Genomic DNA, 26,751 nt, shown 5'->3' on the forward strand with positions numbered 1-26,751 from the left:
CTCCTGCCCTCTGAGGCACTCAGTGGGACCTGGGAACTGAAAGGGAAACCAGGTTGTGGTTGTGAATACTCCTGGATGTAGCCTTTAGAGAAGTTTGGATGCTTGAGAGAAAGGGGTTAATCTGTTCCCAGCTGGGAGCAGTCTGCAGGCAGGGATTTGCAAGGCAGTAGGGGCTGTACCAGATGTGAGGGCAGTGATTAACTCACCCCTGGATCACTGAGGAGCTGTGCATAATTGGCACTTTATTTTAGCAGCTTTTAGGATCCAGTATATAATTAAGAGTTTAGATTAAATTCACCCTGATTTGAAAGAGAGAAGCTGAGAAAACAGGGATTGTCTGGGACAATACTGGCCTGGGCTTTATCCCTTCTTGAAGGGAAGAAAAGCTTTAGGAATCCAGCCATTTCTGTCACAGTGTTACTCTAATTTTGTTAGAATCAAACAGAAGCTTTTACTACTCAAGACAGTGTGAATTCTCATAAGTGCTTATTTTTAAAAGGAATGATTAATAGACACTTATTTTTATTTAAAGATGAATTGTTTTCTGGGGGATTTAAATCTTTCTTGACAGTGTTTGTAACTTGACATGCCACAAAGGAGGGCTGTCACATAGCAATTGGAGGATAATACTGAGGAGAAACTGGCTATTCTCGTTGGCTGTCTGGATGGGAATGAGCTGCAGACAGTGAACAAACACAGCCACGTGAGACGCTGCTAGAAGCAACCTCCAGAGGTCACCTCTGTTGCTAGGCAGGGTCTGCTAACACAAGGAAGGAAAGGAAAATTAACCTCAGAAAAAAAATTCAGCTTTAATAATTCTGGCTGGTACTGACACTTAGGAATGGATTGGATCTTTAGATGCAGATTTTTCTAGTCAATGTAACCTTCCCCCTTTATTTTTAATTTGCCATCCCAGTTCACTTTGACTGGGGAATGATTCTCAGCCCAAGCTCATGATTGATTTTGTCTGGAGTTGACATCTCTTCTGATGGCCCCTATCATGATCCCACCAGTGAAACTAAACCACCTGGAAAATTTGGGCTAGGGGACCTTGTGTGGACAGCCCTCTTGCGGGAACAACACTTTTAAATTACCTGGCAGAAATCATTGGTGGGGAATGATTGCCAGTTCCATCTGAGGGGAGCAATCCCAGCTGCAGGCTGTAATTCCTGTTACCTGTACAGTGGAAAAATCTCCCAGCATTAGCCCTTTTTTCCTCTCAGAGCAGCTAAAAATATGGTCTTTGAAAGAAGAGAAATACTGGTTTGAAATGGGAGAGGGAAGAAGCAGAGATATCTGGGACCTATGTAGAGGACATGCTGACAAATTTCCAAAGTGTTTTCAGGGACAGCAGTTCATAGGGATTGGGTTCTGAAAATCATTGTAATCTATCCCACAACTAATTATGTGAGTGGATTAGTCACTGCTGGCTTTGGCAGGGCTTTTCATTTGATTTCCAAAAAGAGGCTGCAATCTTCAGTCCTATCTCACCTATCCATGAGGACAACACAGCACTTGTCTGGGCAAAAGAGAGGAAGAATATTGAGTGGCATTTTGGGGGCCAAAAGAGGTCTTTTCACATTCGTTTGACTGTTTGATTTAGTTTAGGTTTGTTTTGTTTTGTTTTGTTTTTGTTTTGTTTTGTTTTGTTTTTCTGTACAGTGAAAAGCCCCTGGGATCAAGTTAAAAGGTGAAAATATGGACTTTCTTGGGAAAAAGTGCAAAACACTTCCAGGTTTTTAAGTTACAGAGTCCTGATATCAAACCAATGTGGTTTAGCATTAGCCACTGGGCTAATGAAGTGGATCTTACACTGCCAGCTCAAATCTTCTTGCTGCAGAGCAGAACTGGTGCCTGTCCAGCAGGAAAACATAGGGCTGCCAACTTAAGCCAGCTCAAGAGCTGCACCAAGGCCAGCTGAGCTGTCTCACCGGTCAGGCAGCCTGGGCAGTGGGGTTTGGCAACCTTCTCAATTGTGGTGGTGAAAATCATCTCAACTCAAGGCTCACCTTCCAGTGAGAAGCTTGAAGCAACAGCAGCAGCAGCAATATCTGAAGGAGAGGGCTTGGAGTCTGGAAGTGTCTGATCCTAAAGCTTGGGAAACCCTGAAGAGGTCTTGCAGTCAGATATGAATGTGATGGCTCTCCTTCACACTGCCAGCAGATGTTTATCCAAATGCCATCAACTGCTGTTTGCAAAGGGATTGAAGGGTGCAGGAGTAGTCACGGAGGTATCTCTTACCCCGATCTGGGTTTAACTATTTCAAGTGTAATTGCAGTTTCCACCTTAAACTGCTCTTGGTTACCTACTTACTTTTTCATGCTTCCAATTTTCTGAAGGATGTGCAGATCCTGCAAATGCAATGAAAAACACTGGCACATTTAATCAGGGTTGATTCCCTGAAGAAAGCACTGGGAAACAGCATTTAGAGACAAGAGCTGAGCATTTGCCAGCCATATGCTGGGATATTTTCTTTCATACTGGGCTCCACCAGTAGCTTGTATTTACAGGCGTAGAATTGGAAACAACAGAGATTGGGAGTATACAGTATTCAAAAATCATGTTGACATTTAGCATCCTTTATTTCAGAGAAGGAAGCACAAGGAAGGAAAAACCAGAAAACAAGGTAGGGGCGGATCACACCAGAGGCTGCTGGGTAAACCACAGTTCTCACTTCCACCCCAGAAAAGAGGAATGAAAAGATATGATTTGAAGGAGGGTAATTTGCAGATGCTTATAGGGAAGATGAACTGATGATGGCTGTAAGAAGGAAACACTCCATGGAACTGGCTGGTTTCCAAACCCCACTATCAAGTGACTTCTGATTAATAATATAGGCCAGGGTTATGCCAAATTTGCATTGCTTCTACGTGCATAAAGGAGAGAAAGAATGGACCAGGCTCCCTTATCCATTCAGCAGGTCACAGGACTGCTCCTGTTCTGATGAACCTCTCACTGCTTCACTCGGGTTCCTCACCCGCTCTGGGCCCATGAAATTTGCTCTGTCCCAGACTGCAAGGCAGCTGTGCTGGGGACAAGGAGGACTACAAACATTCCAGGACAAGTACATGTGTGAGTCACTGCAGAGATGAGGCAGCCAGGATAGTGCTTACAGTGAACCAGAAAAGCAGCTGTATTGAAGGACCCTCTTAAGACCTGAATTCCGTGTTGTTGTGTAACACAAACTGTGCAGAAATGCACGGCTCTTAAGCCTATATTTTTTTTTTTTAAGGGGAGGTCCATCAACTGGCTCCAAAATGTGCTCCCTGCTTGCCTTGACTGCCTCTCTCTTCCAGCATGTACCACCTGCAGAAAGACCCCTCACCCCTTTCCTCTCCCACAGAGCCCACTTCACCTTACAAGCTGCTGTGAACTGGGGACTCTCTCTGCATACAGTCCTTGTCTTATTGGCCAACAAGCTCTGCTCCAAAGGCCAGATTCTGTTGGTGAATCTCCATGGCACTGACAGGAGCCAGCACACTGAGGGAAGCCCAAGCTGCTTTGGGTCATTGAGATATTAATTTAGATTTTGCTCTTTAAGATATTTTTCTGCCATAGCAAAGAGTGATGGGTATGGCAGTATTTAATAGGGCTTTGTAACTAGGAGAGACAAGAGGCTGCAGCAAAAGCAGTTGCTGTGCACATGTGAGGCTGTATTTGCTATTCTGAACCAAGAAGGACATTTTAGCCTGGCTTTCTAAAGAAACAACGCTTATCCTCTCCTGCTGCTTTTCCATCTGTTTCCCCTCTGATAGTTCCTCAGCAAATCTGAATCCCATTGGCCAGTGTCAGCCAATTTTGACCATGGAACAGTGTGCACTTCCCTCTGCGGAGAGGCGGGTGCCTGGATGCAGGAGAAGGCAGGGATAGCCCATCTCTTTCATTAGGAAAGAACAGAGCCAACTGGACCGGAGTGTCAGCTTGGCCTGTCAGCCCATGCTTGGCTTTGGGTCCACCACAGCTTGTGCCCAACCACACAGTCTGGGTAAGACCTTGGCTACCTTGGCTAATAACTGTGCCTGGTGGGGAGAGTTTCCTCCCTGACCATTGTGCTAATCAGCTTAACCCTGCAAGATGACATCTGATAAACCTGGGCTCTCTAAGAAAGTATCATGTAGTTATGTTGTGTTTGTGTGAGTCAAAGTACCCTAATAGGAGATCATATATTATTAAACTCTTAATTTTCTCAAGAATTTATGTTTTGACTGACAATATTTTGAGGAAACCCTTTGAGGGATGTCTTTTTGTAGAGCAATTACAATTGTTACTATAAACACATGCCCCTGTCAGTCCCTCTGTCTGACCTTGCACCATCAGATAAGCAGGCTTAGCCTTCACATGTCTATAGGGATTACTTTATATCTGTCCACAGCGGTGACTGGGATAAAGTGATATTTTCTGCAAATACAGTTTAGCCTTTAGGAAGTCACTGCTTACTCATGTGTTAACCTCAGATCTGAGCAGGTGACCAAAGGCAGGCAGACTGCAGCTCGCCTGTACTAGTGAGCTATAAATAAAGAGGAGCCTGCAGCTACAGCTGCCCGTACTCTGCTGCAGGTAAATATTTGTCCATGGAAGCTCGGTGAGGGCAGCTTGCTCTCAGAATGGCTGACCACAAATCCCCACAGGAGACTGCAATAAAAATGATTTGGTGGCATCAGGTGCCACAAGGTATTAAGACTCCCAGGAAAAAAAAATAACAGTTCAGTTCATTATCTCAGTGACAGGTTGTTGACACAGAAAAGTAGTATTTGATACCAGAGACTCAAATAATGAAGAGTCAGAAGCCAGCTCAGGAGATCACCAATGTCTACCTCTTAGGCTAAGGCAGGTGCAAGTACATCAGGATCAGCCTAAGCATATTTTAAATATCTCAAATGGCAAATATTCTACAGTCTTCCTATCAAGCATAACATTTGTGATCTATTTTCTTTCTAATGGGTATTCCATTCTCATTCTCTGAGCTTCATCCTCCATGAAGTGTATCCAGCCTGTGACTTTGATTACAACTGTCCAAGTTTTCATGAGCTGCTTTCCTATGTTCCAGTGTCTTTGCTGGGTTGTAAATCTGACAGCAGCAATCATTTTGAATATCCTACTTTCCCAATACATTTCAGGATGGGGAGGACTCCTGATTCCAGCTTTGTAAAAGCTGATTTCTGACATGCTAATGAAAAACTACAAGGTAGAGAGGCTACAGTGTAGGACAGTTTGAGAGAACTGCCCCTCCTGACTCCTTGCAACACCCTGGAGTTTTGTGTAGCCACAGCAGTTTGACTGATCTACTCTTCATCCCTACATGTCTCTGCTCCTTTGTGCTCCTGTGTGTGGTGATGAAATCCAGTGCTGAGGGTGTGCAGAGCTCCAGCTGGGGTAGAAACATCAAAGCCCATGGAAGAGGCCACTCAGCAGAACAGTCTGTTGGGGCACATTCGACAGAGAGTGAGGGCCACATGAGTGAGACACTGCAAAAGCAGAGAGGGCAGAGAGCAGAGGAGGGAAAAAGGGGTCACCACACCACCCTAGCACCATCATCACCCCCTGCCACTGCTTTGCCAAACTCCTCTGCCAGCAGCACCAACACCAGATTTCTTACTTTTGCCCCTTAAAGGCCTTTTGTGGCCTCTTTTCATGCAGTTCAATTGTCTCCATTTTAACAAAGCACAACACTCATTGATAAGGTGCTTTTTCCACACTGCACCATGTAGCAAAGGACACCATGACATCACCTTCAAGGTCATCCTATAAATTCCTTCCTAAAATTATTTGTCACAAGCTCTGTGGAAAACACAGTGAGAGCGAGACTGAAGGCAGCATTAAATACCCTGCCAAGCACAGACCTCTGCTCTGACTCTCGACTTTGAGCATGGGAGCATCTCTGTTGTGCTATATCCCATATTGGGCTGGGTTACTGGCACATGGGCCACCTTTCTCTTTTTTTCTTTGCACAATGGGCACCCCAGTAGAAAGCTGGAGCCCTGAGCTGAGACACAGTGAATAAGCAAGTTGGTCACAGCAAAATGGAGAGTGAGTATCAGTCCTTTTAATGTCAGAACATTCTTGAAGCTTTGTTAATACAATTTCAGTATTATTCTTTATGAAACAACCATGTTTAACCAAGATTACCAGATTTTCCCCTCTCTAATTTTAATGTAGTTTTATAAAATGGACACATTTGGCATGTCATCTGAAAACATTAACCAGGGAGTTAAGAGGTGAGGCTCTTGGGTTTAAAGCAACCATTTAGTAGATAGATAAATGAATTGACTAAGTGCTACCCCATTTGTCAAAGAGCTATTATACCTGATTTTTTTTTTCCTGGGCTAGTTATAAGCTATTGGTTAATGGGGTAAGATTAGATTTTTACAGAACTCTATGCAGATCATTTTCTTGGAAAACATTTTGAAGAGCCTGCCTGTCCAGAATATGAGAGGTGATGTTCCACTGCTGTCTGATGGATTGGTCCTCAAACAGCAGGACTGCAGCTGCAAGTGGTAGCTTGTGGCTCCTCCATTAATGTTTCTGCACTAGCACAGGAGAGCTGTAATAAAGAGAAATGACATATTAATGTGGAAGAGAGTTCAAAGCCCTCAGATCTGAGCATCATGGGACATTAAGGAAATTTAACATTTGATCTAGAGCAGGGCTACTTGGCCTGGAGAGCCTCAGGTCCAAAGTCATCACATCTTAAAATTCTGTGTGCAGACTGTTTAACTTGGGCTTATCTGTCCTCATGAGATTAATCCAAATAAAGAATAATACTAAGGTAACTTCCTGACAACAGGATCCCAGAGCAACAAAGAGTCATCTCAAACGATACAAATACTAGGTAATGTAAAACCTGGATGGATAAAACAGTGTCTATTAAATATAACAAAAGTTATCCTGAACCAGTGGGGATAGAAGTTGGAGCAGATTTTTCCCTATATTTTCCCTATATTTTCCATTAATATTTTCCTCTGAAAAGTCCCCTGCCTTTCCCATATTCTAACATCTCAGTCAGGCTGGGAAGATACAGAGGGAAAACTCTGGGACATTCCAGGGTTACGAAGTATTTAATCCCTAGGACACCCTTATCTGAAGTTGGTTGAGACCATTCAGACAGAAATAGGTCCCATCCTAACAGAGAGTAAAGGGAACAGAGGATGTTTTCTAGTGGATAATTGACAGGATTCCACAAAGTCACCACCAAGGCACTATAGACAAGCTATTTTTTTTTAGCCCTAGCAGTGAGGCTGAAGGATGCATAAAACACAGAAGGGCTCTGCATAAGGTGAGGGGCAATTCCCTATACACTCAGCAGGGCTTATTTGCCTCAAACAAAAGGTCTTGAAGAGGGTGGTGTTATTCCTTCAGTACATATCTCCTTTGATGCTCCCTTTTTTTATCAAGCAACAATGATCTCCTTCCACAGTGTATCCTTGACCTTACATATGTTCATTCCCAAGCTCTTCATATCATTCTGTTTTTCTCTTTACTCCTCCCTTGTTATACTTTCCTTAGCAAACAGAGTCTCATGATGCTTTCTGTGGCTGGCAGGAGCTCCCTCAGCACTACCCCAGATCTCACTTGCTGTTCTCTGTTAAAATCCTACTCAGGAGGCCCAAATGCCTGAACAAAAGCTGGCAGCAAGAAGGTCGACCTACTGCTCTCATGTTCACTTTTAGCCCATAGTTGTGCTGTGCTCAGTTTTTTTTCTCTGCCTTGAAAACTGTTTGGGAGCATCTTGGCCATTTTGCTCTGGGTGTGTGTCGCAGGCAGTTGAGAGGATTGGATACTCTGATTGGCACCCCTGTGTTTTATGAACAAAATGTTAATATTGTGAATAGTGAGCTGCTTTAGGACCACAGCTTGGGAAGTTCAGCCTTGCAGAACTGAAAGAGGACTTGCAGTTGAGGTCCAAAATAGCCTGTGGCTGCCTCACCAGGGAGGCTGGGATGACAGGCACCCAGCTTCCTAGCAGGTGCTCATTTCTTTCATGTGGAGCTACTGTTGGAGGTCAGGGCCTCTTAATTGGAACATGATGTGACTGCATCACTTCTGTTACAGTACAAAGAACAGAGTCATCCCACTGACACTGAGAACAGGCCTCTCAGTGAGGTGAATAAATAACAGACTCTGTCACTGGAAACCTGTGGTGGTGTCAGTACAAAACAGGGGATAACAAGAAAGAGGTGCTCCATATCAGCTACCATATCAGATGTATTGTCTCTCTCCAGGTTTTGTCTCAGAAAGCTCCCATCACTTTTTTGGGGTTCTGCAAGTGTTCAGTTATGAAACATGTTCATCAAGTCATGGAAATATTGGCTGAAAGTCCCCTCTGGGGGTCTCCTACTGCAAATGTCTTCCCTAAAATCCAACCCGGCTCTCTCAAACTGCAAACCTTGGACACCACCCCTTATATTGTCCACTGCGCCCGAAAACTATCTGCTGTTTGTGTCTCTCTGCTGGATGGTTGTGGCCACCTCCAGCTCACCTCACCCCAGCCTGAGCAAGTGCAGCTCCCTCCAGCTCTCCGAGGGTACATCCTGCAGGCCCTGAACATGCAGCAGCCCCACTGGGCTCTGCCAGCTTCCCCACATCCCCTTGACCTGGGAAGGAAAACCAAGGCTGGACACAACTCAGGTACAGCCTCCCCACCACCAAGCAGTCTGGAATAAATAACTTCTCTCAGAACTGGCTGTCCTCCACCCCAGGAACACACACACACAGGTTTTGTGAGGGAGGAGGTGCTGTCAAAGGCACTCATAGGTTCTTTTTACCCAGGAAGTTGTCCAACCTCTGTTAAGGTTTGAATCTAAAATTTCCTCCAGCAAGTTTTACAGATTTCTTGCACAGTGTGTGAAGGACCACTTCCTCCTGTGGATAGCTTGCTAATTGCTAGTTTCATTTCTTGATCTCATACAAGAAAGCACAATGAACCATTTATCATCCCCCTACCCTTCCTGATTTTACAGAGCTCTATAGAAGTGATAAAAAAAGAGGACACAAATACATGAGGAAGACAAATGCTATATTCTGCTTTTCTGTCCTTTTATTTCCTGAAACATGTGATTCCTCACACTTCATTTGAGCATCACCTTTGGAGATTGTCTTCCATTGTTTCCTTCTCCTTTGTCTTTAACAGCACTGCACTAGTGAACAGCAACTAGGAGTAACTGAGGTCATAAACAACTATTTTCCTGCTCATTTACCTGTGTTGTTCTGGCAATTGCTTAATGGTAAACATATGACTTACTGACACAGTTTAGACCACAATGCTAACAAATTTAATTCCTTGCCTTTGAAGGACAGGCTAATACAATTTTCCTCTGCATTCCTCCAGGCCATAGAGTCAAGAACAGCCACAGGCAGAGGTGCTCTCAAGACCCCCAGCTGCATTATCATCTGAATTTCATTAGGATTCTGAATAATGCCGCTGATTAAGTTGACTGGGAAAAAAAAGGCAATCTAATCTGTTAAAGAGCTGCAAAAAAGAGCTGTAATTCTTTCTGAAAGATTGTTTTAACTTCTTGCTCTGCTAATCTGATGCTTGTGTTTATGAGGACAGGTAGTATGCATCCTCCAGCAACAGTTTTAATGTCTGCTCAACATATGCTGTTTACATGATTTCGAAGTCACTGATCTTGCAGGCAGTTTGAAATTCAGCAAAGAACAAGGGCTGAAGAGAAGGAGATAGCCTTCAGGTTAGGAAGAACTAGCTGAACCCTACAGAAACTAACCCCAGCCTCCAGAAAAACTTTGCTAGAGCAAGGGGTTCAGGCAGGGGTACACTTCTAAGCCTCTCCTCTGAATCTGACACAGGCAAGAAGACTCCAAGCCCTCAACATGTTCTGCACATCCAAGGTTTGCTGGAAAATAAGCTGGCTGTCTCCATGGAGTGGGAAAACTGATGTGGAGTACAGCTGGTGGTGTCCTGCTAATACCAAAACAAGGGGCTCCCACTCTTCACTCTGTTGACTCAGTTATCCTGAGTCTATCACCAAGGGAGGACAGTGTGTGTCCTGTGAGTGGGAGATGATGATGTAGGAAAAGCAAACAGACTCTCTATGGGAATGGGAATTATCAGGAGGGCTGACAGTAACCCTTGCCAGGACTTTCCCCGTTCTTATTAACCATCCAAAGCAAACTGAACTGCTTATTCCTGGGCCATGAGGTTAAAGGTGGTCTCTGTTTAACACGCAGGTGTGCTGACAGGGAGGCAGGCTGGACTGTGAGGTTTTTTATGCTGCAGAGCCACCCCATATAGAGGAAAGTTCCTAGGACTACATGCAGAGGTGGACATGACCTTGCAACAGGGAAGAGGCTCAAGGAGACACAAGGCAGCAGCAAGAATGCTTGATATGATCCTTTGGATTGACTGAGTGCAAGTTGCTGTTCGGGTGGTGCTTGGCCTACAGTTTAGAAAACAGTTTCTTGTGCAATAGATCGTAATTCCTTAGAGTAGCTGGATCTTAGTTTTTCCTCCCCGATGCCTCGGTGGTGGCTCGTCTCCTAAAATTGTTAAACGGCACCACCTTGTGGGTATTGGGAGGTGCGGAGACTTTTCAATCATTCCACGTGCGGAACCTGTAGGGGTACATTTGAATAGCGAGCCATGCAAAGGGCGATTCATTCTCACGATGCTTCTCAAAGACCGGGCACTCATCAAGAGGTGCCTCTCTGCTTGTTTGCTGCCAGCTGACAGAAACAGATTTTAGTGCTTAGGGGTTGATTTTCAGAGCTTAACTGGTTTTGCCTTTGCTAGAAGTTGTGTTGGAAAACTGTAAACAGACAAAATAATTGACACTTTCCAATTATAGAGAAATTGCAGAGGAAAAACACTGAAATACACATTAAAGATCATCTGCCCAGGATGCCACTTCTTATGTTTTTTCCAAGGTGTGAAATCTATGTGTCAACTTGTCCATGCATCACACAATTCCCTAAACTCCTGGAAGTAAGGTGTAGTGGAAGAATTTACCATATTGTACTCTTGAGTTTGCCTTTAGGGATTACCCTGGCTATGACAGACAGCACACATCGTAAACTGCAGTTTCTGGAAAGCATCAGACATATGTTTGTGAATAGAACAGCCTGTACATCGACTCCAAGACTTTCCAGAAAGCACTGGCTGCATGTTGTGTAATTTATACAGCATTAGGATTCACTTTATTATGGGTATGCAGGAACCCAGGATGCTAAACAGGAGCTATGGGACAGTATGAGTGTGCATGCATGGAGTACCACGTTTTTTGGTCAAGTGGGATTATCATGTATACATCCAAGAAGCTCCATGAAATCTACCCAGAAAAGATTTTGCAGAGTGCATAGGATGATGTGTCCTAAAATAACTGGTATATTGTAGCCTAAACTACATCAAGAAAATGGAACAGAATCTTGAGCAGACACAATAATACAATTCTATTGTCCTCTGAGAGAAACAATAAAAACATAAATAAATACAAATGGTTAAACTGCCAATTAAAATTTTCAAACCTGCTTCTCAAACTCAGTTTCATTTGTGGAAGGAGCATTTTCCTTTTACAGTGTTGCCTCCCAGTTTTTTTCTAGGCAAAGTTACAAGGGCTGGATGCAAGGCTGTGCCAGAGATGTGCTGAGACACCACGGGCAGAACAACATGGTCAAAGCAATGTGGTCCACAAAGTGAGGAGAGTGCCAAGAAAAGGGATTAGGAAAGCCTGCGAGGGGATTAGAGAAGTTTCCAAGAGCAGGCATTATTAGGATAGGAGTGGGAAGGCACCAGGCCAGTCAAAGCAAGACTGCAAGGGGCAGTTTGCTGTGTGTTCCAAATAACCCTAGGCATCCACCAGGGTAACCCCACCTCAGGTGTTGCATGAGCACAGAGTGAATGACAGTCCTGTCCCCAGAGCTCCTACAGCCTAACAATAGCCCGAGATGTGCTGAGGGGAGAGCAGGTGGGTGGTGTGAGAGGCAGCAGTGCTGGCACATCAGCAGCCAGCGCTCTGTGGGTGCTTTTCCCAGCCATGACAGTGAAGCACAGTTTAAAGCAGGGATCTGGAAGAGGAAAATGAGCCAGTCTTGGAGACAGCGATGGGGATTTCCTCTTCACTGCCCTGAACACACTGCCTGTGTGGGAGAAAAGATGAAGATGCTTACTTGGAAATTCAGAAGACTGATGACAGCAGTGACCTCTGGAATAAATCAGAGACTGCTGTCGATATCCAGTTGTTGAAGAGCAATGGTAAGAAGGAAGGGAATTTACAGGCTGATGAGATCAGCAGTGAATGTTTGCAAAAAGGATTAAAGGAAGTGAGGGAGCCCCTCTAGTGGGAGAATCCAAGAAAGGCAATATAAGCAATTAGCTGGCAAAATGATTCTAATGGAGCATTCAGGATGGTTGCAAATGTGAATCAAGATTATCCCAGAATGAACAGCGTGGCATCATTTATATTATTCAAGGTAAAACCCCCTCGAAATTGAAGAAAAGATACAACAGTTTCTACCCAGCTGATCACAAGAAAAGCTTTTCCTGGTGAAGGAGCCAAGCCTGAGCATGTGAGCAGAACACCCCTGTTATGCACACAAATTTTAAATCATGTAGAAACAGTAGCGTATTTCATAGTCTTTTAGCCTGGACTTCAGAACTCCCTGTTCATTCACTAGGTGCTAAGGAAGGTCACAGAGACACTAAAATGCTCAAATTAAATATAGGTCCCACCTCTTGTGTGAATCTAAGCCAGAAAGACTTGCAGCATGTCAAAAATCATAATACAATGGGAAAGGAAAAAGGACTGTCTGCCTCTATTATTGAGGGAAACACTAACTATGTGTCCACCTCAGTTTCCAATTTGTAAAGTAGCGTGAAGAGCAGTTCTTCATTTATATAAAAAGGCACATATCAAAAATCATGAAGGCTCTGAAATGCCAGCATACTCAGGAGAGGGAACCAGCTTAGTGTCTGGGCTTGATGTATAGTGACACCAACTTTAACAGCTTGCAGATTCTGTTTTAGCGCTGAGCTGCCAAACAGGACAGCAGACCAGCAGGGCTGTGCTGGGAGAGGACAGCTCCAGCTGCAGAACAGGCTTGCTTATGACAGCCACCTTCTGCTCCAGGAGCTGTGGCTGTCAGGAGGACAATGCCTCTGCCTGATAAAGAGGATGAGGAAGATAATATCCATTAGACACCTGTAATAGTTTAAAACTTGGATTGTATCCTGCAGCAACTCATTCAATATTTCCACCTATTTATGTAGTGTTTTAGGGCTGTATTTGACAGGCTTTAAGGTAAACATGGTATTGCTGGCACACTGACAGCTTTTTTTTTGGCATTGCATTTACAGAGTCTTTACATAGAATGAGTTGATGTGTGATTCATGTAAATACAGATTTTTTTTTTTTTTTTTTTTTTTACTTTGAGCAGATGTGGCCCCTCAATGTAAGCCTAAAAACAGTTGGGGTGTTGCTGGAATTTATTTACAAACCTCCAAGCCAGCAGTTTCAAATCTGGGTTAAAGTTAGATGCCTGTTTCCATGACAGATGGTCTCATTTTGAGGAGTGAGTCTTGACAACTGGGGCTGGCTGGGAGAGTGAATTTCTGTTTCATAAAGATGATTCTATTTTCAGGATATTTTCAGATCCCAGTTCAAGATTTAAATCTCCAAATTCAAATATCGTTTAGGGATGAACAACATTTCATCTTGTCAGCATCAAGGCTCCTGCTGATCTCTGGCTGCTGTCAGTGTTTATTCAGGCTGCTGGGAGAATGAGGAGTCCTGGCTCTGTTGTCACCTGCCTGACAGAGCTGTGGGGTGTCAGGAGTGAAGGCTGGCTGGGAACCTTTCCAGGGGGCTGTGTGCTTCCCAAGTGCTCTGGTGCTCAGGGAACAAGCCTGAGCCGGTGGGCTGTCCTTGTCTGACTTGGCACGGCAGGATTGGGGCAGGGGGTCCCTGTGCTCCACAGCAGCCCTGGAGGTAAAACGACCAGAGAAAGGTTGTCATAGAAACCCTGATTGTTCTTTAGCCCTGACAGGATAGGATCTCATCAGAGGTTTTTTTCTGGAGCAACTCAGAGGAGAAGCATTTCCGTAAAAATGTTCTAATCCTTCCACTGAAGACTCCAGTTGACTCCAGTTGCATTGAACAAGCAGTGCCTGCTGCTGATCCAGCCTACAGGAGATGAGGTGTGGGCACAGCACAGTGCCACCCTCCCCTCCTGAAGCAACAGCTCTGACATGGGAGAGGAGACCCCACTCTTGTCACACAGGGTGGCTGCTGAAGCGTGTGAAATCACACGAGGTGTCTGACATTGGTACTGAGGAGCTCCGGGTTATTTTCCCTGGCCTTCAGCTACTTTTGTGGAAAGGTAGGGAGCTCCAGTGGCTCCATCTCAAATGGCACAAGATGTTACATTTCAGGGCAGCAGCCCCCTGGCAGTTGTCTGTCATTATCAACACCACTGCCAGGCAAAGCAAAGGGAGGGCATGTCCTGTATCTGGTGAATGTCACCATGATCCTTGCCAGGGAAAGCTGCATCTCTCCAGTCCAACTCCTGGCCCCCAGAGCCTGGATTTTTATTCACTGACTACAGCTTGGTGCAGAAAGGCAAAGCCTGAGAACAAGAGGAAAAGGGCAGAAACCACACTCAGTGTGCTACACACAAGACAACTGGGGCATGAGCTGCTGAGCAGAGGAGAGCTTGCAGTCCCAGAACATGGATGTAGGCCATGGCCCTCCATTACTCTGCATTATTATTAGGGTGGCACCCAGAGGAATTTTGCTGCCAGTGGTTTAACTCCTCTTCTTCTTCAAATTATTTCATATGCCACTAAGAAGAGGGCCAGACTGATTTTTTTTTGTTGTTTGATTTCAGTACCTTGTAATTGACATCTTGAAGGAGTGTTTGCACAGATAGTCTGATATGTCTCACCCAGAAAGCTGCTTGTAAATAGCTTCTACTTCTTAAGTTTTGACCTAAAGAAAACAAAAACAATAAACCAAAACCAAAACCACCCAAAAGAAAACCAGCATTCAACTGACACTTATATCAAAAATTTAAGCCATCCTTCTAAATGTCAATGATCTGAAAGTTCTGCTGATTTCTTTCCACCTTTCACTTTTGGTTACTTTGCAGTAAAAGTTTTTTCTTCATCATCAATTATAAACTTTATCAAAAGGGGACAGTTTTGCTCATGATGAGCAGAAGACTCTTTTTAAACAAAATATAGGAGTCATTACCTTAAATCCTGCATTATGCCGAGGCAGTCCAACATCCTTTGGTGCATTACTGACAAGTATTTAATTCTTTTTAATTAGTCACAAATAAAATTTATTTTTCTGTACTGAATCAAGTATATGAGCCAGAGGCTTCAGTCAGCAGAAGGGTGACTTTGTGAAGATCTTTCAATTTCCTGTTCAGTTCAGTGGCTGTTGGCTGAGATGTCATTATGGGCTGTTAGGCACTAGCAGCTGTTTCAGGGTTTCTGGTATTGATAGTATTTGTATGGTCACACAGCTCAGAGGTGTCTAGGATGGTATTTCCCTGGGTGCTGATGAAGGAACACTGAGGCAGCTCTCCACAGGAAGCTCACACTCCAAGCAAACACTGTACCTCAATGGACTTAATGGGAATTTAAAAGTGCTCAAAGCATTTGTGAGGCACCAAAATGCTCCTCTGTTAAGTAGCCTTACGGAATTTCCTGCTTTCATTTTGCAATGCATCTGCTCTTGAGTGAATTCTCAGTGGCTGACTTCAAATATACATTAAACCATGAAGATGTATGAAAATAGTGACCAGCTGCAGATTAGCAAGGGTCTGAACTCATTATATGTGACAGTAGAAGCAATTTGACACTGTCTGAGTCATCACAAGTGGCCTCTCCAGGGAATCCATTCTTCCAATACAAATCTTTGAACAAAGCATTAGAGAAAATAAAGTCCAGAGGAAACTTGCTTGGACAAATACAATTTTCAGGTAGTTCTGAAAAGCTTATTGTTGATCAGACTGTCCACTTCTCCCAGATTAAAAATCATTTGCAGATAAAAAACACTGGAAAGTGTGGAGAACAGTGGTGAGTAGTTATCTTTGTCTGTGGATGAAGTATTTTGTCTGTGAGACAATAAAATGCAGGGCATAGGAACTGGCACTCTTGATGACTGAATTAACTTTGAAATCTGTCTCAGTCTCTTGGACCTCAGAAGACACTCAAAAGACTTTCCTGACAAATAATTTTGTAATTACACTGGGGCTTAAGATTGTTTTCAGCGACCTCCAGCAGTTAATTATGGGCTCATAAGTCACAGATTATGGGGTTTTACAGAGCTGCACGCAGCTTGGATTTTTCTTTTGTAGTGGATTCAATAAAAATAATTTTGAAAAATATATTAATGTCTTTTTGGACCGTGAATTTTGTTGACAGATGCAGTGAAACTGTTACATCCTGCAGAGCAGCTCAGATTCATGTCACTGACATTTCCCCCACAAAAATACCCAGAAGTTAACTTTCTAAGCATCTCTTGTTTGCAATAGCAATACAGCACAAAAGCAACTACGAAGGTTCAGACAAATTTGTCATCATTTTGTTAGGAGTGGTACAGCTGTAGTTTTTAATTTATTTGCCTATCTACATGGTGGTAGGACCTTGGAATTGCAGTTTTGGTGTAGTGTCACCTCCTGCATATTCACAGAACACATAACAAAGACCTGAATTTAAAGAAAAAATAAAAACTTTGGAGACTGCCAAACGTTTAGCCTCACCTAGCACTGAATTCCGCAGGTTAATTATGGCTGGTGTAAAAAAGCATTGCTTTTTGTCAGTATTGGAAGCTAAATGTATTCATGCGTTCCTGAATGCTTTCTCAGCAATTGACAGCCTTGACATTTACATAGGGGTGTGGTGAAACAGGGCACTGACACCGGTAATCATGACGAGGAAGGAAAGCATCCAGTGATGTAAAACTGTTTCACAGTCTGCCTTTCCCTGGAAAAACAGCATCTGTCTCAATGTAGGCACAGACTGTCTGCAAGGGCTTTTTTTGTTCTTTAAACAGAACTCAGCTGACAGGTTACTTTCTGGAAGAGGCATGGTAATCTGTCTATTTATGTACTGCCTTTGAGAGATGTAGCCTCAAATTAGGATAGGAATTGGGAACTGAAACAAAAGAGTTTACAGAAATGGGAGACACCGGGATTCTTGGAGTGTAGGCTCTGTGCAATTGGGTCTCAGAAGCATTTTTTAAAAATAGAATTATAAGAGCTTTGTTGTTTTTATAGCTGATTAAACTGAGCTGACATCTCATCCTCCAGACATGAGCACACTGCTTGATCTAACCCACATTGTGGCAAGGCTGCTCTTCCCTTAACGGAGAGAAATATCTTGCTCCTACCAGGCAGTGAGATGACAAATGAGAAAACCTCATTTCTGGTTTAGTCCCAATGGCCAAAAGCTGCTGTTCACTTTTTCTTTCTCCAGAAGGTGTCTTCATTCACTTTTCCCCCCACAGTTCTTCTCATTGCTCCCTGTAACTTTGTACAGAGGGGCAGGAGGAAGAAATGACAGGGAAAGGTTGCAAAGCCTGAGCCCCACTCTCAGCATGCAGTACACAAAGCCTTTCTGCTTTGGCTTATTCCAGAAACAGGACCCAGAGGAACCCTCTGTCCCTGCAGCACAGTTTGGCCATTGCTGGCAAGAGGCTGCAGGTTCTGTACAGAGTTTCCAAAGGCTCACAACCAAGGCCTGCCAAACTTGCTTTGCCTGCACTACTACAGAGTACTTGCTGCTTTGTTCCAGTTTGGTTGAGCTGTAGGGACACTTCTTCCCTCTCAGCCAGCTGCCTGTGGCTTATGGGGTTTACTTTCCCTGGCACTGCATGGCAGAAACATGGGTTTATAGCAGCTCCTTTGTGCACTACGAGGTGTTCACAACTCCAATTCGAGCTAACAGAGGTCATCGTGGGCTTGGTGTGACAGGAGAGGAGCTGCAAAGTGGAAGCACAGGGTGCACTGAGAGGGGCTGAAGGCCCAGTGGGATGGGAAGAGATGGGGCACAGGCCTCTGACTCTGGAGCACTCCCAGCTACAAACCACTCACCTGCAGACAGCTAAAGAAGTGCAGAGCTAGACAAGAATGGTTTCAGGGATAGAAAAGAGGACAAATAAGTAATATCTTATATGTATAGAACCAGCATCTATTGAGAATGTGGATGTGAAATGGAGTTGCAATCCAGTGAAGAAAAAGCAGGTGTAAAAGTATGTAATAAATCATAAAACTGACCCCTAGGAGAAACTGGAGTGAGGAAGAAGAAACCATCACCATCAACCTCACATTCCTCCCACAGAACAACTCCAGATGCTGATGATTTCCTGTAACACCACCATCAGAATGAAACTAAAACCTTAGTATTTAGATGAGCTTGGACAGGGGGAGCATAACATCAGGAATAGGGATAGAAGATAAGAAGTGTGCAAAAGGCTTCAAATTATTTTAAAATTATTATTATTGGTATTGAAATAATTTCTGATAGGAGTATTGTCTCTTTTTCTGGAATAATTTGCCTATAATCATGCCAAGATTTCAGTTCTATTAACATTCAGTTCTTGTCTTTATATGTAAGGTATGTTTCCCTTTTGCCCAGAAACAATATTTTGAGCATAACACTGGTAGAACATTTCTAAATAGCTCAGAAACATTCTGTATTTTTCACAGGTTCAAAATAACCAAATATTTTATAAGCTGAAATCACTATCAAATGGGAAAAATGCATCGGCCCTGGTAAGATCTAAAGATGAAAAGATAAATGGTGTTTTGGGAAAAATGTGCTTTTGTTTTTCCTTTCAAACCTGTTCCTGCTGTCTTGGATGCTCTCTCTGTGAGTCAAAACTGATCCTATTCCTCTTCTAGACTGCACTTTGTCAAAGAGGAAAGCCACAACAAACACCTTATGAATTAGGAGTCATTATTTTTAGCCACAGATCAAAATTTAAAGAAATAAATAGAAACTTCCAAACTCCTAGTCTTCTTCTAATTCCTCAGTGAAGCTTTCCATATCAATGTCTTCCATTTCTAATGGTTCTGTAATGTTTTACAGATGTATTATGCTTACAGTAAATCCAGTAGCAATGCATTGCCATCAAAAAGGTGCCTGTAGCACTAGCTTTTCTAAACTCCTGGAGAAAAGAAAAAGAAGAGGCCAAGGCCAAGAGCCACCAGAGCAGACAGACCTGTGCCATAAAGAGGTGAACAAACCACCTGAGGGACTCATAGTTTTGGGCTGGGCTTCCTAGGCAGGATTACAGTGTAACATATAATTACAAGGTACGGTGTAATTACAGATGTTTTCATATCCTGGACATCCTGGAGCTGTGGTGTAGAGCTGATTGGCCAGAAGCCTCATGGCCATTCCTGATTCTGGGGTTTTGGCTTCCCTCTTCATTGGAGATACTTGCAGAACGTTTTTCTCTTGACTTCTATGCGTCTCTGCACCAAGACAACTCACAGGACTACCTAAAATCAATCTGTAGGACTAAGAGCATGGTCCAGATGCTCCTTGAGCTCTGACAGGCTGGGTGCTGTGAGCATTTCCCAGGGGAGCTTTATCTTAACATCTGCAGCAGGTGAGGGTTACTTAATGGCTATAAAGCTTTGGAAGACGTGCAAGATCTAGATCCAATTTTGTGAGTGGCTTTGTTTTTCTCCTTGGATGACTCCAAACAACATTTGGAGATCTGATACTTGAATTCTCTCTAGTTTGAATATACTTACTATATGTTTGTCTTCTTGTGAAATGAAAATAAGGATTTCCTAATATGCTGTATTTTCCCTTAAAGGGAAACCCTGTTTTCCTACCAAAATGGTGAGATACCATTTTATTGCAATCTGTTGATTTATAGGATGTGTGGAAACCCTCCTTCCTTAGACAGAGCTTGCCATAAAGGACTCTTAGTTAATTTATTTTCTGTGAATTTAATTTTGGTCAGGTCCTTCTGCCTCATCTAATAGGACCTTCCCCGTCAAACCTGTAGGCCCTGGTCCTCTGTGTTTTGCCAGGATGCTGCACAAGTCTGCCTAATCCCACTTTCCCTCATTGCTTCAGGCTCTGACAGGAGTCCCAAAGCAGGACATCTAAGAAATGCTTTGATCAAAGCTCCCCACCTGCCAGTGAGGTTTGGCCATTAACCTTTTTTTTATGCCCTTGCTGTGCAGCAGGGGCACTCCAGGTATTTCCTTGCTAAACAAAGGAAGGCGTTTAAACCCAGCAATCTACTTTATGACTCTGGGCACCGTTACTGCACACACTGTTTGCCTCTTTTCTCTGCAGAGATTAATGCTGGCATCTTAAACATTACTAATGCCTTATAGACAATCCATTAACATCAGTGTCTCCTAAGTGGCCAGCCATACCATTATTTATAAAACAGGGATCCTTTCCTAGTGCTAGCAGTACCGATCGCTTGATTTTCCGAGCATGGAATCATGCCTATTATCAGCACTGGAGTATTTTACACTGCTACATATTTTTTACTATATAATGAGCTGTGTGTGTGTGAGTGACATGGAAAAAACCCCCATAAAATAGCAGAATATTGCTATTCCACTTGCTGCAGTGTATGAGCTGATCTGGTTAGACATGAAATGCAGACAGAAATCCGCCTCACCTCTCAAGCTAATTTTAGTCTCTCCCTCTGTTCTCTGTGGCTGTGTGTGTATAAAATCACTGGCAGTCTGACAGCATTTCAGTAACCTGTGCCACACGCAGAGCGGGATGTACTCACCAACCATCTGCTTGCATGGCATGGGTTAACTGAGCCTGTGGGATTGTGCTTACCTAAACAAAACCACTGCAGTGAGGGGAAAAACAATGAATGGGTGGAGATGATCAGCCCATGCATTCCAGCTAGTGCAGTCCAGGCAGCAATGACAGCCTGAAGGTTGCAGCAGCATCGGGATCAGCATTCCAAGTGCACCAATCTTACAGTCTGGAGTGATTTTACGTGGAGCTGTTCTTTATTTGCTGAGCCATGGCCAGTAACCAGGCCAGCCTGCAGGATGATCAGAGCAGGCACTGCAAGTTCTTATCCTATATGTTCTACCAGGCTGTGAGAGATCACAAGCCTGTGTGGATGCTGGAAGACATGAGAACTATGGAGTATTTTTACTGGGAGGAAAATGCCAGCCTACGAACCTACTCACCTTCAGAAGCCCTTCTCTATGCAGTGGTGCATAATCACCTGCCTTATGCCCAGTATCTGCTGTCTCATTTTCCAGAGGAGGCTCTCAAGGTGCCTGGGGAACACTTCTGCTATTGCCCATCCTCTGCTCCTCACCTGGCCATGGCGGTCACATATGACAGGAGAGATATCTTGGGACTGATCATCAAAATTGCACACAAGCTCCCCAGCTTGAACTCCTATATCAATAGGGCTGGCTGCTTTCATCTGGAAGATGGGAAAACACCACTGCACCTTGCCTGTGAACTGCTGAGATCAGAGACAGTCCTCATTCTCCTCGGGAATGGAGCATCTCCCAGGATAGAGGACAGTAAAGGGCTTACCCCACTGGACGTCATCCTGGAGCAGATGTGGGACTCCAAAGTCAATGTCGCATCTAAGAAGCTCTGCCTCGATTACCTCTTGCTCTTCATGCCCAACCCACAGTTTAAGATGCGGAAAGTTCTGCAGGAGCACCCAGACCACTGGACAGCTTTGCTGGGAGAAGACAAATTCAACAGCCTGGTGGGGAACACACCTGCTTCTTTATATCTGCAAGCTATGCAAACTATTCTCCAGACTCTTCCCCCTTCCCACTTCCCTAAAAGCATCCAGGAACTACCTATACCTCAGGCACTAAAGCCCTTACCATCCTATGGCAAAATGCTACCAGCAAAAAATGTGGTAAATGTTTTTCCTTGACTTTATTCAATGGGTCTTGGATTTTCCAAGGTGACTTAGAGGAGCTGGTGATCCACCACCTTCTGCATTTTAGTGGGATTTTAGTACTTAACCTATTAGGCTATGCTGGAAAATCCAGTATTTTGTGACAAGATTTTAAATGTATTTTCTAACTGATTGCAGGCACGGCACTTTTAAAGGCAAAAGCCTTCCTTGTTTTCTGTTTTGTTATGCATGTGAAGGGTTAACTGTAGTTGAGACTGTGTTATGTTTGTTTTTTTAGTTATCAGGTGGTATCAGTGTATCTGAATTCCCAATATAACTGTATCCTGTGTAATGCACCTGGGTTAAAAGGAACTAGGTACTCAGTGGGATTTTTAAATGGTGTCACTGCTAGAGCTGGGAGAAATACCATCCCCTGTCAACAAGGTTCAAACATCAAGTTTCTTTCTAACAATGCTCAAGCATCATTAGTAATAACCACAAAGTGCATGGCTGATGTTGCAGGGATGCAGAGTTACCAGTATTCCTGCAGGATAACTGATCCTGCCAAGTTACTTCACAGCAAGTCATGGTGTGGAGGGCTTGAGTTCAGAGAGGGGCTTTATCCCCCTGGGGGATGGGGGATAAAGATCCACAGAATGGCTAATGGAAAGCATCCAGTCTCACCTGGGAGTGAGGGGGTTAAAGGCAATCCCAGCCCTGATGCCTCTACAGACTTGTGCAATGGGGAAGGAACCATTTTTCTTGCTGTCCAGTAAACAAATGGCAATTGGAGCAGGGACATTGGGAGCCCTGTCTGTCATATGTGACATTATTTCTCTTTGACTTGTGTTTTGGAACACATCTCTACAGGAGATGTAGCTTGCTAACTTGATTTCCCTGTGGGTCAGAGCCACAGGCATTTGTTACTTATCCTAAGCTGGGGTATGATGTTCTACTGTTAAAAGTTGCTACTTGCTGTCAGTTAGAGTATTTTTACCACCCAGGTCCAGACAGAAATCCTTAGTCTGGAAGTTACAAAATGTTCCCACTGAAGGCACTGCAGGTAGGGTGAGTTTGCAGAAAGCAGGGCTGGGTCTGGGCAGCCTTCTGAATCATGCTGCTCTCTCTGCTCCAGGCACAGGTCCTGCTCTCCTGGCTGTTTTCAGCAAAAACAGAGCAGTGGCAAAATCCCAGCTCCCTTTGGGGGACATCCCTTATTTTGGACACCAGCGTTCCCCACTCCTTGTAAGTGCAACCCTCTGCACTGCTGAAGTAGCACAGCTCACTTCCCCCGTCTGCATGGGGCAGCAGTGGAGAACTCACTCTCCTCTTCAGCTGGATTTGGAGCCCAAGGCTGTGGGGCACAAACCACTTTCCACAGGCAGTAACTAAGAAAGATGTGCAGTCAAATCTCAACTGCTTTGTGCAAAAATGGCTCATGTCTCATCCAGCTTATTCACTGCTTGTGCCAAGGAGGCCATGCTGGACCTGTGTCCATCTTTCTGTCAGCACAGGAAGCACTTCCATTTAGTTTCTCTCTGCATAGGCTGCCTCCTGTGTGCCAGGACGCTGGCAATGCCAGCCATGGCCAGGTGGAGATTTACTGTGAGGCTGCAGAACACGCTGCTCGCAGCCAACTGGACCATCCTTTCTGGGACACTGGGATGCTCCTCTCAGCCATCTCTTCCTGCATGCTGTGGGAGGACCTCAGTTCCAGTGCCACCTGTGCTAGGCCAGGTGAATGAACAGGCTTGCTTGTGAAGTGGGGAAAGTGTCAGCCCAGCCCTAAAAGTGGTGAGCAGGCCATGAAGGGGTTAACCTTTTCTTGAAATCCCACATCTCTGGTGCTGTAGTGTCCCTCCACCCCTGCCCCCGGGGACTTGAATGTCCTTCTCCATCTGTGTCTGTTGCTCCTTGTTTGATGGGGAAGGCTTCAAACGGGAAATGCAGGGTCAGCTCTGAGCGAGGGTTTTGGGGTTTTGGGGGAAGCCTGAGCTCGACAGCCTGTGCTGCAGACAGAGGCTGTCACAGCTTGGGAAGCAAAGCAGAGCCCAAGGCAGATTTGCTTTATAAGCGGTGGCTCAGCTGCTTCTGCCAAGCCCTCAGGCTCCCCAGCACTGGCACATACTCTCCTGAAAACTCGGAGAGACTGTGCAGAGCACAGCCCCTGTGGCACCCCGGGAGTCCCAAGGAGCAGGATTGGGTTTGTCCCCAGCAGCACTGCGGTATCTCATCCGGATGTTGGTGGGTGAGAGGTGGAGGAGGCTGCTGGATATTATTAGAATATTAATTGGGTCCTGGAAGCAGAGATCCCAGGAAAGGAGGAAATGGAAATCATCCAGTGCTATTCCACTGGCTCTAAACCATGTGAGTTTCAGTGCTGTGAAACAGTGCTGTGAAGAGTTTCAGAAAAGACAGGAGGGAGGGGAGGGCTGTTCATCTTACAAATCCAAGGAGGCAGGTAGGAATTGTTGGTATTAATGGAGAACAATTTTTATTAAGGCAGGAGGCCACGCTCAGAGAGCCAGAGCAGCCCACTGGGAGTAAGCAAGTGTAAAATGGTGCAGGGGCCTCTTGTTGGCTGCAATAGTGGATCAATGCAGAGGTCAGGAATCAGGCATTTTATTCGTAGGTTTGTAGCAGAGAGCAGGATGCTTGTGTGCACACATTTGTCCATGTGGGAAGCTCTCCTCAATCCACCTGCCAAGAGCGAGGATAGAAGATGAATTGTCTTGGAATAGTTTTTTTCTGGGACATTCCTGTGACTGGTGCCCCAGCCTAGAAGAAAGCTGCTGGTCCAGTGTTGGCCAACATGTAAAAATTCCAGCCCAGAGTATAACAGGCAAGTACCCACACGGGAAAGATTACTCCACAGCCCCCTCATTTCTCCTTTTCTTGACCATTTTAGCAAGAGATTGAGCACCAGCTGGCCCTCAGTCGCATCAGGCCTCCCATGTGCAGGCCCAGTGGGCCAAAGTTTAAGGTCATTAGCACTGTGGTGACAACTCTTTCCATTGCCTGTAGCAATGTGACTGCAGGATGGCCACTCCTGCTGGAATAGGGGAATCTTCCCCCTGGACCCTGTTTGCTTATACTGTGGTGATCTGCCTGTTAGTTTGAGATCCTATTCATCTTCTTGGTCAATATAGTGACATTACATCAGATATGGCCAAATCTACCTCAGCCCTGTCTGTGTTGCTTTTTCTCTCCATTCTTTCCAAGCCAGGTCATCAGCAAAAGTAAACTCAAAATATTTTGCAATATTTTCCTGCAACCTGATCGTTTTGAAAAATCTCTATGCTTGCATGGCAAATATGTTGGTGACTTTGTTAATCAAAAAGGGTGCTGGGTGCTGTGTGGTGATGTTTACATTCTGCATATCTGCATACTGAGTAATTGTCACTCAGCTCTGTATTTCTGAACTTGGGAAAAAGAATAAACACAAGAGAGAAACGGGGAAAGGTTAAAGTCTTTTCTGATCTTTGTATTTAGGTTGGCTCTGCAGGTTACATCTCTTTAATTTCAATTTTGAGGAGTAGCATTGTAAGGATCTGAATTGTCTGTATGTGTGAGCCTTTGATTTTGGCGAGAAGAGCTTTAGTGACTGCAGTGGAGCAGTGTGAGAGTGAGGAATGAGTGGAGTGAGTGAGTGAGTGAGTGAGTGAGTGAGTGAGTGAGTGAGTGAGTGAGTGAGTGAGTGAGTGAGTGAGTGAAAACACCCAGGTGTGTGTGCACGTGTGTGAGTACCTGCCCTCTCGTCACACGTGTGAGTGTCCGCCTGCCCTCTCCTGGCAAAGCCGTAACCGAGCGGCGGCTCCCACCCACTGCGCTCCCGGGACCAGCAGGGAGCGATGCCCTACGGAAGCAGCCTTTTCACGAGGTCTGCGTGTGTGTCCCGGCGCTGTGCTGCTGACAGGTAAGGACATTTCTGCTCTTGGAAAGAGGCAGCAGTTTTGAAATGGGTGATTTATCCCTGAGCACCAAGCATAAGGGCTTCTGCTTGCCAGCAACTATAATCATCCAGCAAAGGGTTTGTGATGCTGGCCACACTTTATTCTAGAACATATTTGTTTTTGGTTTTTTTTTAATAAACTCTTGTAAACATACATCTTTGTCTTTCTTTTTTTTCTGGGCTGCCAGCAAAATCCAGCCACCTATGACTTCCTAACCCTATGCTTCTGTCTATTTCTGCAGCATTATTAGCAGGAAGGACAGGCCAGATTCTGACCTCAATTATACCTCCCTACACCTGAAGTAATGCTTTCTAAGTTGGTTCCATCACTACTGATGTTTCTTAGTCTAAAGGAAAACAAACTGTGCATTTGTGTTCTTGAAGGTTCCAGAACTCTGACTTCAGCATACAAATAAATGTGACACTTAATCCCTGAAAGCATGTTTTACATTTTTTGTACTCTGAATGTATATAGATATACATTTTCCATCTCTAACATCAATGGCATTTCCCTGTTCCCAGTTCCCTTGGTGTTTCTGGAATCAGCATGGCAGTGACGGATGCTGTTGTTCACTTATTAAGACTGAATGTTGCCAGGCCCAACCAGACGTGGATATTCATTGTATGATACAACTTTCTTGTAAAGCCATACTTTTGTAATTTTGGTTTCCCTTTTTTAGGGTGGGAAAAATCTCCCCTATAATTGTGTTTGCACATTACTTACTGCATGATTAAAGAGAAAACAATTGTAACATGCTGGAATAAGTTATATGTACATAGCCTGATATAATTAGGTACACTAGCTATGAAAAAAAATTAATCTTAATTGTATTAATATAATAAACTTGTAATATAAAATTGATGTGTCTTTTATTAGCCAACTGGTCAAAAACACCCACAAGTATCTGTTGCTTTTGCTTTGGCTTGTATTATTGTTTGGTGACTTCATTCTGTCTGCTGAGCCAT

At 44.3% G+C, this 26,751-nt stretch overlaps 1 protein-coding gene and 1 long non-coding RNA gene across 2 annotated transcripts; one reads left to right on the forward strand and one right to left on the reverse strand.

The window, feature by feature from the left end:
* Positions 1-6,027: 6,027 nt before the first annotated feature.
* LOC116183460 (uncharacterized) lies at positions 6,028-14,931 on the reverse strand. The gene is made up of 2 exons (XR_004148094.2): positions 14,839-14,931; positions 6,028-6,541 (listed from the first exon to the last, which is right to left on the reverse strand). It is a non-coding gene; the product is annotated as an uncharacterized LOC116183460 (long non-coding RNA).
* Positions 14,932-20,692: 5,761 nt separating this feature from the next.
* LOC110472819 (ankyrin repeat domain-containing protein 9) lies at positions 20,693-26,643 on the forward strand. The gene is made up of 2 exons (XM_021534871.2): positions 20,693-21,851; positions 26,028-26,643. Exons 1-2 carry the CDS (start codon positions 20,979-20,981, stop codon positions 26,034-26,036), a joined length of 882 nt encoding a protein of 293 aa, XP_021390546.2. The 5' UTR covers positions 20,693-20,978; the 3' UTR covers positions 26,037-26,643.
* Positions 26,644-26,751: the final 108 nt, after the last annotated feature.

Source organism: Lonchura striata, chromosome 3, assembly GCF_046129695.1.
Source record: "Lonchura striata isolate bLonStr1 chromosome 3, bLonStr1.mat, whole genome shotgun sequence".
In the NCBI taxonomy this organism is placed as follows: domain Eukaryota; kingdom Metazoa; phylum Chordata; class Aves; order Passeriformes; family Estrildidae; genus Lonchura; species Lonchura striata.